The 18422-nt window shown below is 42.8% G+C and overlaps 1 protein-coding gene across 3 annotated transcripts in view; it reads left to right on the plus strand.

Annotated features, from left to right (window-relative positions):
• Positions 1–18220, plus strand: part of Supt3h (SPT3 homolog, SAGA and STAGA complex component) — a 349478-nt gene extending 331258 nt beyond the window's left edge. Inside the window, exon 12 of one of the 3 annotated variants that reach the window (XM_028890682.2) lies at positions 18076–18220. In XM_028890682.2, coding sequence (XP_028746515.1) covers positions 18076–18117 — 42 coding nt within the window. In that variant the 3' untranslated portion in view covers positions 18118–18220. Of the gene's footprint in view, positions 1–18056 lie in introns of all 3 variants that reach the window. The other 2 variants (XM_037200134.1, XM_028890681.2) reach the window with 2 other exon arrangements.
• Positions 18221–18422: the final 202 nt, after the last annotated feature.

The raw sequence follows: 18422 nt of genomic DNA on the forward strand, positions 1-18422 counted from the left end.
TTCTGTTGCTGCGTTTGTATGCCATAACACACCGGTGTCTACACTTTGCTGTCTGCCTGGCTTCCTCCCTTCTTTCACTCTTGTTTTTTTGTTCCTTGTTGTCTGTCTGTCTGTCTGTCTAAGACAGGATCTTTCTATGTGATCCTGGCTGTCCTGGAACTCAGTGTGTGGACCAGCCTGACCTATAACTCACAGAGATCTGTCTGCCTTAATTCCTGAATACTGGAACTAAAGGTGTGCATCTCTTTGAGTGCCATCTTCTCAGGGAGGAAACAATATCACCCCATCTCTGTCCCCTCCCTCAACCATACTTGTCTCCATAGCACTTATCATATCTGCCCTGCATTCATACCTGGGTGTGTATATCAGCCCACCGGGAAGTAAGAGCATATTCATATTTTTATGGCTGCCAAGGGCACTTCATAAATAATTCAGAATTAATGAACAAGTTTGTAATCAGATATCAGCCAGGAACACATTTGGGCATGAGTCTTCCCAGGAGCCTTGTAGCTAGAGTGGGGAATCCCCAGACCCAAACACATGCTGTGGCCTGTCTGCAGAGGGAATCCATATCTTGGATGTTCTCCAATGGTACAGAGAGACTAGTGTGATTAATAAAATTCAATTAATCATATTACGGAAGCCTTTCATTACACACTTTCTGTTTATGGCCACCAGAAGTACAACTGTTCCAGTGAGGGTGTCCAGAACCTTTTTCCTCAAATACCATTTTTCACTATAATGTATTTTTGTAGCATCCCATTATACCATACAAAGATGGAGTTACTGATCCTAGGAATTAGTAATCCAGAAAGAAATCGATTTGATCTTACTGACTGGTGTAAGTCCATTATCAAGAACTTTGCTTTGGGGCTCAGGATGTAGCCTGGTTGGTAGAGTGCTTACCTAGCATGCATAAAGCCTGGGTTATGATACCCAACATGGCATAAAGCCTGATGTGTAATTTGCACATGTAATCCCAGAACTTGGGCAGTGGAGGCAGGGTCAGAGAGTTCGAAACCAGCTTGCACCTACTGAGACCTGGCCTCAAAAAGAAACTGCTTTTAAAACTGCAGGCCTTTTCCCTTGAAGGCCAGTAATTGATACTGGCTTTATCTCTCCTGGTATTTTCACAGTATTAAAGATGGAAGTATCACAGTCTTGAAGATAGCTCTGCATGGTCTTCCTGCTAGGCTTATCATTTAGTATTTTTGTTAATGCACTTTGGAAAAACAATGAGACCCTGCCACTTGGGGAAAAAAAAAAAAGCTAGATGGGAGATGGGAAATTTTTCCTGGCAGATAGAAGTACAGCTGATCTCACATTGATCCTCTCAGCCCAGAGCATGCATGATGCTGACATTGGCAAGACATTTGTCTCTGATTCGGGATTCTGAGGGCTTCAGTGATGGCCTCCACTCCAGGCTGGCTGGGTTGAAGCTGGATGCCTTCTTGCACACCACACAGATCTGACAAGAAAATGGCCTGAGCAAGTAGATACCATTTATTAGTTTTCTAGGACTACTGTGACAAAATACCACCTACTGAGTGGCTTAAACCAAAGGAACCACTGTCACACTGCTCTGGAGGCCAGAAGTCTGAGCCCAGGCTTGACTCTTGCTGTGAGCTGAGGGCAAATCAATCCCATGCCTTTTCTAGCCTTCAGTAGTGACCGGTTCTCAGTTTGCTCTGGCTTGTAGATGAAGGCACTCCAGTCTCTGCCTCATCCTTCTGTGGTGACCTCCCTGAATCTGCCTGCCTCTTCCTAAAAGGACGCCAGTGGCATTAGGGACTACCCTAACAACCTCAAATTAATCAAATTACATCTGAAAAGAGCCTATTTTCAAACAAAGTCACATTCATTAGTGCTAGGAACTGGTATCTTTTTGAAGAACCTGTTGAAATTATATACTTACCATAAGTACCTGCCACAGTACTGAGAATAAATGCCTCTTGAATGAGATATCTAAATCATCCCCTCCAAGGCTAGTATGCAAATGAAGGGTTAGAAAGAACATGAAGAGCCTGAGGAAGGGTAGAACCCTGACGTCCAGGCATGGAGTGATTGTTGCACTTTTGAATTCGCAGCATCTGTGATCAGCTGCACACAATCTGTACAAGACTGACCCCAGCTGTGGAGGAGGTGGGGCTTATGTGACCCCTCCCCTCCCTGAGGATTTAGAGAAAACGAATGGTTGATGGAGGAGGGAAACACTACTTGTTAATGATGTAGTCCCTGGGAAGGTACCCATGATCCTGTAAACAAACCTCCACCTTGGTTCTGTAAACAACTATAATGAAACTCATGGATCATATACACCCCCAAAAAAGAAAGTTGAAGAACAGCCTTGGTAGGAAGAGGACAGGGATTAATGAGAGGGGAGGGGGGACAAAAGAGGGTCACAGGAATGATATGGTCAAAATACATTATGAAAATGTCATGATGAAACCCATTATTATATATATTTAGCATATGCTAATAAAAGCATTACAAGATTAGCAGCAGTGTGTGAACCATACAAATGGCCTTGTTGAGTTTATCGTGGTAGAATAAACTGAAAAGAAGAACAAGAAGCTCAGCGTGACACTTGTCAAGTGACTGGTCCACAAATTTGCCATCGTTACCTCTTTGTTATCACCAGAAATTTTCAACATTTTTGAAGACCATTAATTACAGAATAACTCTAGGACAATTGCACAATAGAACCCCTCCCCTCTAGCTGCTCATTTTCAGTAGAGGTGGCTTGTCTCTGTAGGTGGATTAAATGGAGTGGGGATCAGGAAGCTGATCTTTGCTATCATCCCACCTTATCTCTCTACATTCAACACAGACAACTCTCAAGACACTGATGATGAGACTCCATGCTGGAGACTTTAGTGGCTCAACACTAGCTCACCCGAGTCCTCTTTAGAAGCTCATATCTCAACACTAGCTCACCTGAGTCCTCTTTAGAAGCTTATGGTTCAACACCAGCTCACCTCAGTCCTCTTTAGAAGCTCATAACTCAACACTAGCTCTCCTCAGTCCTCTTTAGAAGCTCATAACTCAACACTAGCTCACCCGAATCCTCTGTCTTTGAATAGCAGGATCCTGCCATACTCTTCTAGGATGGCCCACCCATGCTCTAGGGCATGGCTAGTATGATTCATAACTATTTTAGATTTTACTATATCTTATTATAATTATAATCAAAAAATACAAAGGTGAAATGCAAAAACACATGCTTGATGCTTACTCAGACCTTGCATTTTGCCAAATACTTCTGTATTCCAAACCTAAATTTCTCCAGGGTTAAATTACAACATCGTGTTTTAAGATATTGCAAGCTTCATTGTTTGTTTGTTTTTTTAACTAAAAGCCTAACTTTTTAATGTCTCTATATAGTTATGCTTATCTGAATTAGAAAGAAGGCAGAGTCTCCATATGTTCATTTCAGCATGGGTTGCTAAAGATAGAGCAGTCAGTGCATGAAAATGGCCTAGATTGAGTAAATTAGCAGAATCACAAAGGGAAACCACGATAGGAAATAGTTTTACACACATAATTGCTGAAATCCTCTAGTGAATGTGTCAGTCTGTACTAACTAAATAAATTTGTTTATAGACATGCTCTGTATTAGCTTCCACTCTTTTACAGCCCTTTGCCAAACAAAATCCCACTAGAAGTAGGATGTTCACACCCGACTAGGAGTTTCTTAGATAAATATTTTTACTATATGGAGACCAAAACCACTTTTACAAATTTCAAACTTTGATTGAAATACTATATTTCTTTACATTTGGTGTTTTTTTTTTTTCTCTCTCTCTCCCATCTTTTCTCCTGGCAGCCATGTGTGGATGAGCTTCTCTCTCCTCACCTCCCACAGTTCTGGTGCACAGGATGCTGGCTGCAGTCACAAGTCAGCCCGTCTTGTGAGTGGGGCACTAGTCTGTCCATCACTGCCATCAGCAAATGGACTGGAGAGGCACAGACAGGGCCATTCACAAAACAACTCTGCTTGCTCTCTCCTGCAGCCTGGCTGAAGTGGTCCTTTGAGCCCTTTCAGGATGGAGACTGTCCATTCTGAGGCTGTGCTTTACGGAATACTGTTTCCATTTCACTTGAGGGCTGCATGAGCAGAATAAAGGAGATTCTTCCAGACTTCCAAGATCATAGTAAAAGTTCATAGAATGTCAGGCATAGTCTTTTGTAAGACTGACTCAGATCCAGCTCTGGCCAACTCACTCTAGAATTGGTGCTGAATTTTGCATAGGCCTTCTAAATATCTGTTGTTAACTAATGAGATTACATATTTTGAAATTATTCTTAATTAGAATTATCTCTGTTAGAAGTGCAACTAGACCACTTATTATTTATAAATCTAAATTTCCTTGCTATCTTTAAAATAATTTGACCAGTAAACAGTTGATTTAGACAATAGCATGACAAGGGGAATCTAGGCCTGTGCAAGAACTTAATCACTGTGGACTACAAAAGCCTACCTGTAGAATTAACTCAGTACCTAATAAAGTGAACACTCTCCTACTATACCACATTGTAGGTTCCCATGGATACTATTTCAGGAGATAGTTCCATAGATCAGAATATTTAGTCATCTAACATGATAGCTCTGTTCAGAGTAAGCTTTCACACATGGGAAACTTTTTGTTTATAATATTTTGGAGGGAAAACTTCAAAATGGCCAAGGCAAATTGTAAATGTCCATGGTAAGTTCTATTGGTTTCAATGTGTTACAGAAATATAAGGGTATAATATTTGCAAGTTAGAAGAATATGTTCCTAGTGCTTCCAGAACACCTAACTGTGGGTAAAGAAGATATGAGGGCTTGGGAGAAGCATGTCATCTGTTGTCAGTCCACAGCTGTTTTGTTCAGTTTTCAAATAAATGCTGAGGAAATAGTTTAAATTAATATAAAGAATTTATGCCAGGCCCTAAAGCGGTGCTCCCAAACAATTAGTAGAATGCTGATATATCATAGGTATTCTTAGGTGACTTTGTTAACCTTCCCATGCGAACATTCTGGGTTGCTGTCTCTGATTTCATGGGTATTCACCATAGATGACTATTTAAGAACAAAATAGTCCAACTGTCCCTTAGAATGTAACCTAGAGCATTTTCTGTCCCTGCTTATCACCTGTTATCCCCAGCTCAGGTCTCAGCTGTGTCACGTGCTTCCAGAAGCCTCCTTAGCCAACAGCTCCCACCTCTGCTGCTCTCTGATCTGATGTCTGTTGTGCACTCGTATATACATCATGTTTGTCAGCTCTTCCACATCACAGTGATCCCCAGAGAACAGGGACCACCCTGTGACCTTGCGCTGTCTGCCATATGGTGCAGGGTTCATTCGATGAATGAGGGGGTGGGTGGGTGGGTGGGTGGGTGGGTGGAAGGAAGGATGGGTGGATGGATGGGTGGATGATAGCAGGTTTATACAGAAACATGCCTTTTCATATGGCTACCAAATATGATAGTAACTACTGTATTCTGATGTCTCTTCATTTCTAGTGTTCATTATCTTCAAAAACTTTTAAGAACCTGAATTATAATTCATTTGCTGTTTAGTGAAGTTGGTATCAGTCATTGGCAGGCAGGTATTTTATCTTCTGCTAGACAGAGAGCTATAGGGGTGTTTGCCCTGATGGATTTCAGCCTTGCTTCAGTCTGGTCCTTCCTTTCTGATCTCCTATTTTCCTCTGTCTGAATGAGAAGGTTTACTGTGTCATACAGTGACATTTTGAAAGTATGATAGTTGGTTCTGATTCTTTGTGACCCACAATTAAGAGTTTGCCTTGCATTTCATGATATACTTTGAACAGTGTTGAAGTTATTAAGACTATGAGGACTCTTGGAGATGGACTGAGGTGTTTTGCCTTATGTGATGGACGACAGGGATGGAATGTTAGGATTTAAGGAGATGTATGTAGCCGTCAAGGTGACAAGGGTGGACATATGATGGTTAACCCTGTCAACTTGACTGGACTGAGAACTGCCTAAAAGATCAGTAGAACATACTGATGTGTGCATCTGATATGAAGGGGCTCCCTGCATGTAGGCAACACCATCCCACTAGACTGGGATTATGCAGATAGAATAAAATAAGGAGGTGGAAAAGGCCAGCTGCCGAGATAAGGAACATGGTCTTGGATGGCCCTCTGCCATGATGGACCAAATCCTCCAAAAGCGTGACCCAAAATGATCTTGCCTCCTTTAACTTGTCTCTCTCAGGTCTCACAGCAAAAGGAGACCAACTAACATGCCACACCTATCTTATCTCACTTAAGATGGCATCCTCCCATTCCATCCATTTCACTGGAAATAGATAGCTGGATTTCATTTTGAGTTCATTTCAATATGAGGTGAAAGATAAGACTCAAGTTTCCTTCTTCTGAATGTGGCCCCCCAGTTACTCCAGGGCCCCTTTCTCAAGAGGCTCCCTTTTCTCCTGTGTACGCTTTGGACAGCTTTGTCAAGAATGCATCGGCATAGACGTGTGGATCTGTTGCTAGGTTCCCATTAGTGTCTGTGTCATGCTGTCTGGCTTACTACAGCTCTGCAGTGTACCTTGAAATCAAATAGTATGGTACCTCTCGTTTTGTTCCTTTTGCTCAAGCTTTTTAGTGTCTTTTGCATATGAAATTTCAGAGTTGTTTTTTCAGTTCTGTGAAGAAGAGGAATGCCATTGAATCTGCAAACTACGTTGGTTAAGGGACATTTTAACAGTTAATCTTTCCAACCATGAACATGGGATCTCTTTCTGACTTTGGGTATCTTCTTTGATTTCTTTTGTCATTATTTTGTAATTTACATTATAGAGCTCTTTGTTAAGTTTCTTCCTAGGTATTCTAAGTTTTTAATTCTATCATGAATGGGATCGCTTTTGATTTCTTAACCAGCAAATCATTAGTGAAGCTATTTATTTTTATATGTTTACTTTGCACCTTGCTACCTTAATGAATTTATCAATTCAAAGATTTTTGTGGGATATTTAGGTTTAGATTCGTAGAAGATTGTGCCATCTGCGAACAGATCATTTAACTTCCTCCTTTCCTATTTTTATGTCTTTTTCTTGCCCAATTGCTAAACTCTTCGTGCTGTACTGAATAAAAGTGAGCCTGCACACCCTTGTTTTGCTGCTGATGTTACAGTGTTGGCTGTGGATCTTTCCTATCCCGCCCTTATTTGATGAGTTCTGATACTCCTGTGCCTACTTTCTTGTCATGAAGAATGTTGAATCTTATCAAATATTTTCCTTTATTGAACAAGATGATTATTTTATCCTTCATTCTTTTAATGTGATGTGTTATGTTTGTTGGTTTCATGTGTTGAATATTCCTCATATCCCTGGATTGAAACCATTTCCGTTGTGGTGTATGGTCTTTGTGATGTGCTGCTGAATTTGATTAACCCCGAAGCATTGATTATACCCTGAACACAGAAAGATAAATCAAATAGCCAAGTCCGTGCCTTCAGGGGGCAATTGGTCAATTAAGGGAAAGAGATTAATGGTTGATAGGGCTGAGTCCTACCCTGGTTGGTTCTGGGGGAGCTCCTTCCACTTTAGCACCTTTTACATGTGTTACAGGTTCATTTGCTACTTGGGATAATGGTAGACCTTTGTATTTCGATGATGCATAAAGTAGCTGAATAAAAGCTTCACATTACTGGCATTAATTATTAACTTTTAATGTGTTTAAGTATATACTGTATTATGGAAAGACGTGTTTACAAGGGAATTATATACCTTTTCATCTCATAAAATTTCTAAAGTTGACACTTACAAAAACCTTTTTGTTCTAAAATACTATATGGCTTATATCAGCCACTAAATTATTTTGCTTAATAAGAACAATAACAGAAGAACTAATACATCTCTCATGTAATTTTAAGTGACTTGGGCAATTAGAAAGGATAACTTCTAATAACTACATTTAGAGATTTTTGTATTTAGAACGCCAAACCAAATTGGCAATATCCCAAGCATTTAATGGTGTAGGAATCTGAAACACAGTCAGAACACAGCCTTCACAAAACGACAGAGTGTGGTGGCACACGTTTGGAATCCCAGTGCTTGGGAGGCTGACAAGGAGGATAGAGTCTGAGTCCAGCCTGAGGTATATAGTAAGACTTACCCCCAGAGGCAGGCAGACAGTCCCTCTAGGTCTGTAAGGCCCAGAGTACATGCAGTAGAAAAGGTTCTAATGCTGTATCTTTTTTCCCATTTTGCCAGTCAAGGAAGAGCTCTTTTTTAAAGGGCATTCCCCCTGCCACTCTCAAATCAAGACTGTGCTATCTGACCAGGTCCCACCATGACTTTTCCCAGGGTATCTATAACATGAGGGAAGTCTAGAAAAGGGAAAACATCTAATGAAGAGTTTTCCACATTTACAAAACTATCCCTCATATGGTTCAATTTAGATTCTCTGAAATACCAGAGTCAGAGTGAAATTAATTACTAAAAGGAGAAAAGTCACATTGTAGTGTTGCAAACAAGCTGTGCCTATTTGTATTTATGCTTGCTAATGAAATTCAGTCATGATTTCCACTTTGATTTTAAGTGTCTCAAACCACCATTCAGATGTATTCATTATAATTAAATCTTTTGGCCATAGGCAGACACAGAGCAGCAAAGAAAGGGGACTTTTTTTTATCTTTTAAGAAACTATTACATAGCTTTGATATGAAGTCCCAGAGTTTCAAAGATTATTGTGTAAAGCAAAGCAATATGCTCTGTGGACAGTCATTTCCTGAGGCAAATGTAGGGACCAGGAAGGGTTCAGATTTGAATCCAGCAAACCCACGGGGGCATGGTTGAGTTTGAGTCTATGGGGTCTGTGGATTTGAGGCAATCTTTCTCAAATTTGAAACAACTTTATATAATCTCCGTTGTTGCTTCCAGAAGAGAGAGAGAGAAGGCTAGTTCACACCAGTGTGTAAATGCACAGCAGAGTGTTATTCAGTCATCTGTCTATTTCAGGGAAATGGATGGGACAGGAGATTATGCTAAGCAAAACAAGCTAGTCCCTGACAAATACTGTATGTTTTCTCTCACATCCAGAGTCTAGATAATATATAAACGTGGGGTGGGATGAGAGGACCAGCGTGAGGGGGAAGGGGAAGGTAATGGGGACAAGGATGAGCGTACGTGTGGATCTGTATGAAAATATAAACCCGTTCCTTTCTAGGCTTACTAAACCGTTTATGAAAATATTAAAAACTGAATAAATAAAAAGTGTTTTAAAGGAAAAGGCTGGTGGTGGACAAACAGCCTGCTTACTGGAAAGTAGGGTACAGTGGGGCATAAAGGAAGCCAATTCAGTTGACCCACGACACCTTTGTGTGTAAAACTCGGAAATTACCTACCTCCAGAGCCCCGGCTCAACTGAGTATTCCAGTAAGCCAGGCATTTAGTACAGACTGATGAAACCCTTCACTCCCAGTTCAAACCACTGCCTCCCTGACACTCCCTCCCAGCAGAGCCATGCAGGCCTACAGAAGCCAATCTCACCCCTGTGGAATGAAGCACTCAGGAGACCTGTGGCATAAAGTCTGTCCTACATTTAGTCCATGTATGTGCCAAACATTTTTATTGTCACTCACATTCAGCACAGTCAGCCAACTCCAGCAGACCCCTAGCAGGCTGTGGTATGTGACCAAGCTTGAGTCAGACCCCAGACACAGCCTTGGTAAGACCTTCACCAGAAACACATGGGTGTCTCGAAGGTCCTAAAGACACACACCTTCACTGCAGAAGCCCTGTCCGATGTTAGCTTAAATGTTTGGATATTTCATCCATTCATCAAAATGATCACTTGTAGCACTCGGCTGGAATGGCCCTCCAAGCATTGTGAATCCTATACAAGAGTCAGAAATGGGGTAGAAGCTTCCAGCTACCCTGCCGTACTCTCTGGGGTGTTAAGTCTTCACCCCAACTCCTGCTTTTGTTCCATTCCCAAGGGCTCTGAACCCAGAAAAACCATTTTTTCCCTACATCTGTTTCTCTGTTGGGGATAAATACACAGCTCTGAACAGAGTCGGGAATGTAAATGAAAAGCCCCAGACTGGGTCAGGGTCCCCAGGCCCTCCCTACAGCACCATTGATGGGTCCCTCCCTTTGGGCGTTACTGTCTTCATCTGTTAAAATTGAGATGTAGAAATTCACAAAGACATAACCTAATTCCAGTACTATTGTTCCTTGATTCTAGATGTTAGCAAAGGGTTGATTCAACTGAGTCTCATGGGCTTATTTTCCAAATCCCTTTGTCCATGGTATTAAACATGTTGTGGCTAGCATCCCAGCTGTGTCCCTTAAGGGTGGCATCTCAGCATCTGGCAAGGAAAACACATGAGCAGTCTGCAGACAGCTTACAGTGAGACACACTACACAGAAGCAAGCATCAGTGGTCTGGGGAGAGGCCGTACTGTGAGCATCAAGTTCATCAGATGCTCATGTTGGGTTGTTCACTGGGAAATACTGCTTGCCGCACGATCACAACAGATCTGAAAGTGGCCATTTATGGCCAAACCGTCTTAGGGACCTGTTAATGATATAGCCATGCTACGACCTTAGCAGCCCTCACGTTGCCTCCAAAGCCCCAAGGTGTGCTTCTAAAATACGCTAACCCTAAGTGCTCTGATGTGTGTGTGTATGTGTCTGTCTGTCTGTCTGTGTGCATGCATGTGTGTGTGTGAAGGTCAGAAGACAACCTTGACCATGGGTCCTCGACTACTTGTCCATTTTTGTTTTCAAGACAGGTTTCTCAATATCCTGGAACTCACTAAGTAGCCTAGGGTAGCCGAGAACTCACCAAGTAGGCAAGGCCCCAGGGATCTGCCTGTCTCTGATTCACCAGCTCCAAGATTACAAGAACCCCCCGCCATGCCCAGTTTGGTTTTTGTTTTTTAAGGTCTCCAAGTGATTTGGACGTAGTTTTCAACATAGTATTTTTCAATGTAGCCTGGCAAATAAGTTCTGGTTGGGAATGCCTCCAAGCTAAAGGTAGTTGACCTCCAAGAACTGTTCCTGCATTCTGAAATATTTTATCAGCCTGATGGACTTTAAGTCTTAATTTACCCCTAGGTCATGTTCAGCAAGATTTCAGTTTGTTGTGTCAATAGTAATCCAGATAGAATAAATTATGCTAGCTTGGGGGGTGGGGTTGTTTGAATGTAAGACTGTGGAATATGGGAAGAATGTGGGCCCTGTGTTTTAAATTCTCTATCTACTACTCAGTAGTCATACAGTTCTAAAATCTGAGACCCTTTGAACTTGTCTATGGCAAGGCTCAAGTTAGATGTGGACGTGGAAGTACTTCATAAACAAACCATAAAACCATGTGTTTGCACAGTTTTCATCTTTTCCCTCCATATTTTGAGAAATACAAAAATCTCAAGCTTTTTTATTTTTATTTAAAATAAAATATCGTTTAGATTAAAAGCCAACAAAAAGGCCACTTTGTTCTCTCCTTTTCCCCTTGAGAATGGCTCTTTTCACACATTTTCTTTGTGGGAGTCAAAGCACTGGTGTTCAGTTGGAAGCCCAGTGACATGGGTCTGTCTCAGTTGTCTCCCTGTCCCCGCACCACCCAGCATAGTGTGCTTCACCCCCGGGAAGAGCGGAGCCCAGGGAGGAGCGGCCAAAGTCAAATGAAGCGAACAAACGCATAGGAACTCAGTGGAATCCAAGCCGCCTCTGCTAGGCCGTGAGAAGTGAAGTATTTGTTGGGGCCTCAGACAGAATTACCGCTCTTTTGTGTGAAAAGTTTGAAAAGCAGAAATTCGGGGAAGTGAAAGTAAAATGAAATCTAAGTCTGAGCTAGGAAGAGGAAGGGAGAGTTTTGATCTGCAGTTACTGATTTATCAGATGTCTGGCACATGAAACATTCAACAGTGTGTGTTGGAATTACGGGATACGTTTATAAAGTTTTAAAGACAGAAGTAAACCAATTGGGAGGTTAAGTGTTCTCACTAGCTTATCCAAGTACAGATAAAAAAAAATACTATTCTGAACGTGCAGCTCACACTTCTGAAACGCCCAGTCATGTGCAGTTGAAAGAATTGTTTCTAATGTCAAAAACTGAGAATCAGCTGCAGTCTCAACTTTTAAAAGTATAAAAACAACCAGAAATTTTAAAATTCAATTTTTAATTATCATTGTCATCTTTACAGCTAACTTTGAGAGATGCTAAAATATTTGAGCTTTTAACAGATTCACAAAGTAGCAAGTGCCATTGAAGCCAGCTCGATTTGATGACAGTGAAGCTCACGGGGAGGAGGGCAGGTAGCAGCCGCAGGTTGTCTGGGAGAAGGCTTATGTTGTGGGTGCGGGCTGGCTGTTTCCAGACAGCCTGAATTCTGTAATCAGAAATACGTGTAAAGATAGGGGCCTGGGACTCCTTCACGGGATTCCACAGAAGAAAGTGAACTACAAAGCAATCTGTGAGGGGTGTGTTCTGGAAGGCCTCACGCCAGGCCACGTTTAAATTTAGTTTCCACATTCACAGCACAAACACATGAAATTCACAGTTGACATGGAGATGAGTTGTCTTCCTCCATCTTCCTGTGGAGTTGCTTTCTTGACAAGAAAGTATGCCAAATTTGGGATGTTCCCTGCTTCGCTTCCACGGGGACCTCCATCCATCACATATCACAAGCCCGGAGCAGCAGTTCTCAGTAGGGCCCCGGCTTTGGCTGGCTGACTTGCCCTTGTTGATTCCACAGGCTTGTTTGTTCCTTTATGTTAGCACCAGAAGAGAACTCCCAGACACCAGGCAGCTCTAAGCGTGACTTTCCCCTCAGCCAGGCTCCTGGAGGAGCTTCCGTTAAATCCTGTGGTCTGTGTAAAGAACAGTGATAAACCAGCTGTGGAAGTGGACTGTCTCTGGAAAGGCTCCTTCCTGATACTTAGAGACATTTCATCCCACCCACCTGGAAAGGTTAAACCTGCTCATTTCTCAGATAAACTAGCCAAGACTCCATCTCCCGCTGAGCCTCCCTCCCCAAGCAAAGACCATCTATCCACTCCCCTGTAGGAAGAAACTCCCTTCCCTCGCAGGTCCCCATACCTCCCTGGATGTGTCAAGTACAAGGTTACATAAAGGACTGCCATTGTGTTTGTAAAATGTAAACTGTCAGAGTCAAGAGCTGGACTATCACCCCTTCCCATAAGCCTCTTGGAGGACCATTGCTAGGGGCTCAGTCAAGGCTAAGCCCCTGACCTGTCCTTCCCCACAGTTAGTGAGCCTGTTCCCCAGCAGTCTCGGGAGACAGACAGAATGTTCTAGTCCATATCAGGGTGTTTGCTTCAGTCCAAGTGTTCTGCGTCCAGCACAGTCGGGGTTAAAGGAGCTCACAGAGAGAGCTGGGAGTGAGGCTTAGAGTGATGTTTCCATTTCTGCTAAGAAAGTTGTTGACTTGCAGTCTGTCTATCGCTCTTGGTAGCAGTATTCTTCTGCATAAACATTTTGTCTCAGTTTCTGCTCTGCTCTGGTCTCCTTCCTCCCGCTTCGGGAGTTCCTCTGCTTCCCTGGGGTCTGTGTGAGGGCCTCTGTTGTTTAGACGTGGGATTTGTAGTGACTTTCCTGATGTTACGTCTCTCACATTTGCTGTGTTGTCATGTCGCTTGTTTCAGAAGTGACGTCTCCCTCCAGCCCCTTCAGTGCACATATTGGTTAACATCTGTCATCTACGTTCTTCTTTGTGATTCATGGTTCTCATCTATTGTAATCTGAGCAGACAATAGAATTTCAGGTTTTTTAAGGGTATTGTGACTTCATGTCTGGCCCAACAGATGATTTGTCCCGGAGATATCCAAGTGCTGATGAGAAGAATGTGAATTATGCCTCAGTAAAATGCTGTGTAAATGTCTGTAAAATCCATTTACTTTACAATGACTCAACTAAGATGTTTCCTTGTTGGGGAGCTAGCTGGAGGGACAGCTCAGTAACTAGGAGCACTTTCTGCCTAGGCAGAGAACCTGGGGCCAAGTTCTTAGCACCCACATGGCAGTTCATAACCACTGTAACTCCAGTTCCAGGGTGTTCTTCTAGACTCAAAGGACAGAGGCAAAACTTTCATACACAGAAAATAATGTTTTTAAGATTTTAAAGCTTCCATCATCGCCCATCGACAAAAGTGGAGTGGTGAAGTCCCCGAAAGTGTTGCAGTACAGTCTACCCCTTCCTTTGTAGCTAATAGGAAGGAATGCCAGGTCGGGTGCATATGTATTTAGTTGTGCCTTCTGGCTGAATTTACCCTTTCACTAGTATATAAGGAGCTTCTTTGACTATTGGCAGTTTTTCTTTTTTTAATTTAAAGTCTGCTTTATTCTAATGCTATAGGGCTCTTGCTGAATTGTTTCATATTTGTTGTATATCTCTTTCCAATCTTTAATCTTTACTGGTGAAGTGAGATCCCTCTAGGCAGCATATAGTTGGCACTTGTGTTTTTTGTTGTTGGTTTTTTGGGTTTTTTTGGTTTTTTTTTTTGTTTGTTTGTTTTTTTTTTTGGTTTTTCGAGACAGGGTTTCTCTGCGTAGCTTTGCGCCTTTCCTGGAGCTCGCTTTGTAGCCCAGGCTGGCCTCGAACTCACAGAGATCCACCTGCCTCTGCCTCCCGAGTGCTGGGATTAAAGATGGAATATTGGTGGTTTCATGCTGGTAGTTATCACCCTTTTGTTTTTCGTGGATGACTTCCTTAAGTATCTCCTGTACAGCTTATCTGGTAATGGTGATTTCCTTCAGTGTCTGCTTTTCTGAGGAACATTTTGTTTCCTCTTCATTTCTGAAGGATAGTTTGGTTGGGTATAATATTCTTAGTGGGCAGGGTTTATTTCTGTCAGTATTTCGCACATGCCATCCTACCCTCTTCTGACCTGTAACAGTTCAGTTGAAGGAGCTGCTACAAGTGTAATGGACTGTCCCTTTAACGGGACTTGATGCTTTTCTCTTGCTGAATTTCAGGTTTCTCCTGGTCATGTACTTTTAGCATTATATTACAAGTTTTGATTGAAAATCTATTTTCTTTAAATGCAGTCAGGGTCCTTTGAGTTTATTATATCTGGGTAACCGTGTCTCTTTGAAGATTTGGGTCCTTTTCAGCTATTATTTAGTGATAGGTTTTCATGGTTTTTTTCTATGTTCTTCACTTTGTGAAATTCCCATAAGACAAATACTTGTTCAAATATATGTGTTCTATAAGTTTTGTGGGTTTTCTTCATCTGATTTTTTTTTTTAGTTGACTAGGTTAATTCTAGAGTTCAGAAATCCCTTCTTCTGTTTATTCTCTTATGTAAATTCTCTGCTTCATCTTTAATTTCATTAATTAAAGTTTTAGCTCTCCTTTATAATTTCTATACCTTTGGTGAATTTCTCATTCATATTCTAAGTTATTTTTGTGATTTCTTCATAGTATTCATCAGTATTCTCTTTTATTTCAATGAATTTACTAAGGATCATTAAATTTGGATTTTTTAAGGGCTTGTTGTAGATTTTCTTTAAATTGGAATCTATTGTGAATTATTATTATTTATTTGAAGTATCATGTTTCCTGTCATGTTATCAGCATTTCTATATTGATGTCTGTACATCTGGTAACATTTGCCTCTAATTTTATGAAGTAACTGTTCTGGGAAATTTTGAGATTTGGTTTTTGTTTTATTTCTTATTTAAATGGGATGTCAGGTGCCAGGTGGATGCGTGCTTTGGTGGTTGGATCAGTGCTATGAGTTTGGTAATGGAGCTCAAAACATCTGTATCATTTCTTTGTCTTTGATGCCATCCATAGTCCGAACTGTAATTGCTCCTAAAACATCTTGTGAGCGTAGTTGTAAGACATCGAAATAAACTTAGGCTTCCAAAGGTGTGTGTCTTCAGACTCTGCAGACACACACTGCTATGGCTTGTGCTGTCCCTTGTCATAGCTGTAATGGTGTGGAATATGTACCCGGGAGGAATCACAGGAGACTAAATGTTTATGTGTATTCAGAGTCCCCAAGTCACAGTGTTGAGGGACTCTCAGCGTGAGTGTGGGACGGCACAGCTATTAGCACCATTAGACACCTTCACAGAGCCCTGGACCGTCTCCTGGCCCCGAAGGATGTGCATAATACCATCAGGGGTTTTGTCACCAACTATGGTCCCAAGGCAATGAGCTGTGAAAGAAATCACTCCTAGATCTCCCAAGGCCTATGCAGGTAACATTTGGACGTGTGACACATGTGTCCACACATCTGGAGGCATAAGACATGGTTGAGACCTTCACTAGGCCCCATGGGCTGAGCACAGTAGTCTGATATGTGACTTTGGTATCTAGCCTCCTAGAGCACAAGACAGGCTTGTCCTCAGGTTATATGGAGAAAGCTCAGCTGGGACAAGATCTGAAGCATTGACAACCACAGCTCTCTGTCTGCAAGATATGGATGTGACCTGCCCATGGTAGCCAGGGACAGGCTGTGGGCTGGGAGAGCAAGCTACCCTAGTTTCACCTGGGTGTGCACAGAGGTGCTAGAGGTTGGGTGCTGGCAGCTGCATTCCTGGACTGTGCAATGCGATAGAACCTTCCTAGATCATGGACAGGTGGGGACAGAGCCTGGAGTTTACCACAGCCTCAGTCCCAGTGCTGTAGGTTGGAAAGAAGACCTTTACTAGGTGCCTTAGGCAAGCAAGCAAGGCCTCAGACCTGTGACTGTCACAGTCGATGGTCCTGAAGCTACGGGACATTGAAAAGACTGTCTTCCCCCAATCGCCCAAGTCCTCTTACGGCGTCAGAGGCTTGGCTCTTGGCCCCTAAGGCACATTGGCATCTAGCAGTATGCTGCTGCGGCAGTTTGAGTTGGGGATGGCAGTGGGTAGGGAGTTCCCTCTTTAGGTCAGAGCGGGTCTTGGCGAGGCTGCTGTTCAGGAGCCGCTGGCATTTCCCACTTCCCTGTTCTCACCCCTGCTCTGGAGGGCTTGAAGGTGCACCTTGCTTTCTCTTCTCTGGGCTCCTTGCCGACTCTCGTCCTGGCTCTTATGAGGCACAGCTGTACACAAGGACTTCTATTCAGCCATCTTGGCTGCCTGCCTCTGATAAGTTCCTGCAAGAGGACAGCTGATAGTGAAGGTGTTGGGCTAAAGATGCACAGACCCCAGGCTAGCCCCAGAGTTGTTGGCTTCAGAGGGGCAAGAGATCCTGATAGGAGGTTTTTGCCATTTGTCCATTTCTCTAAAAACACATTGTCAGTAAGTTGAATGTATGAGTGTGACTGTTTCCAGTTAAATGATGTGTTGCATGCCAGTGAGGGGCTCTCATTCTCAGCCCTGACTCTTAGCTCTGCTCCTCTTCAGCACAAAGTAAGATTCCAGAAGTCATGGGAGCCTGGTCACTGTGGGCCTGGTCTTCCCATTTCCAAATGCAGGCTCCTTAGCAGGAGTGAGAGGAGCAGTATTGCTCTCCTTGCCTGGAACACCTTGTGCTGTTGTTGCAACTAGTGTCTGGTTTTGAAAGTGACGATTTATCCCACCATGAGCATCCGTATGCCTGCCTCCATGTGCATCTACAGAGAGGAGCTGCTAAAGACTCAAGTTGTCCATTCTGCCAGTAATGGGCAGTGTGCCTTTAGATGGCCAAACTGTGGAGAGGAGGAAAGGCCGCCGTTGGTGTCTGTTCCCACAGCCTTCCCCTCCAGACTATAAATCAGGCCTGGGAAGACAGTAGTGAGTCAGTAATTTATAGACTATTAAGATGCTTAGTTAGAACTGACTATGGAGCATGTGGAATAGAGAACACATGTTTCCAAAAGACAAACAGACCCAGCACATCTCTTCCTTGGCTGAACCAACAGCAATCCATTAACAGGACAAAATGGGATGCCTTATTTTGCATATCACCCACTTCCCCAAAATAGACTCCCTAACCACTTGTTAACCACACTGACTTTAATAGACAGAACGGTCGCTTGAGCTTTGCCACCAGAACTATTCATATTAAGCACCCTATTAGCTTGTAGCCAGCAGTCTACAAAACAGGAAGAAAGCCTCTGCTTCCTCTCCTTGTTTGACTTGATGTGATAATTCATTGCAGATTTCTTTGTCTTTGACAGAGTGCCTACCGGAGGAGTGGGATGGCTTTCCTGGCCTGCTGAGGGGACCGTGGCTGTGCCTGCCGCGACAAGAGAGGGAACGGCACACCGAGGTCATTCTTCCCTGTCCTGGCTGAAAATAAAATATGAATTGACCTTCTTCTGCCCTAGGGAGTGACCTGCTTTGTTTTCCATTCTCAGCTGCCTGACTGCAGCTCTTCCCAGCCTCCTTAGCCTTGTTTACTGAATGGGCCATTTGCCTAATGAATGGCAGGATGTTGGGGATGGTGTGTAGGTGGACAAGAATGCACATCACACAATTTTGAATTTTGAATTGGGCATGGGTTTGCTGCCCTCAGCTCATAAAT

This window comes from Peromyscus leucopus, chromosome 16_21 (assembly GCF_004664715.2).
Source record: "Peromyscus leucopus breed LL Stock chromosome 16_21, UCI_PerLeu_2.1, whole genome shotgun sequence".
Taxonomy (NCBI): domain Eukaryota; kingdom Metazoa; phylum Chordata; class Mammalia; order Rodentia; family Cricetidae; genus Peromyscus; species Peromyscus leucopus.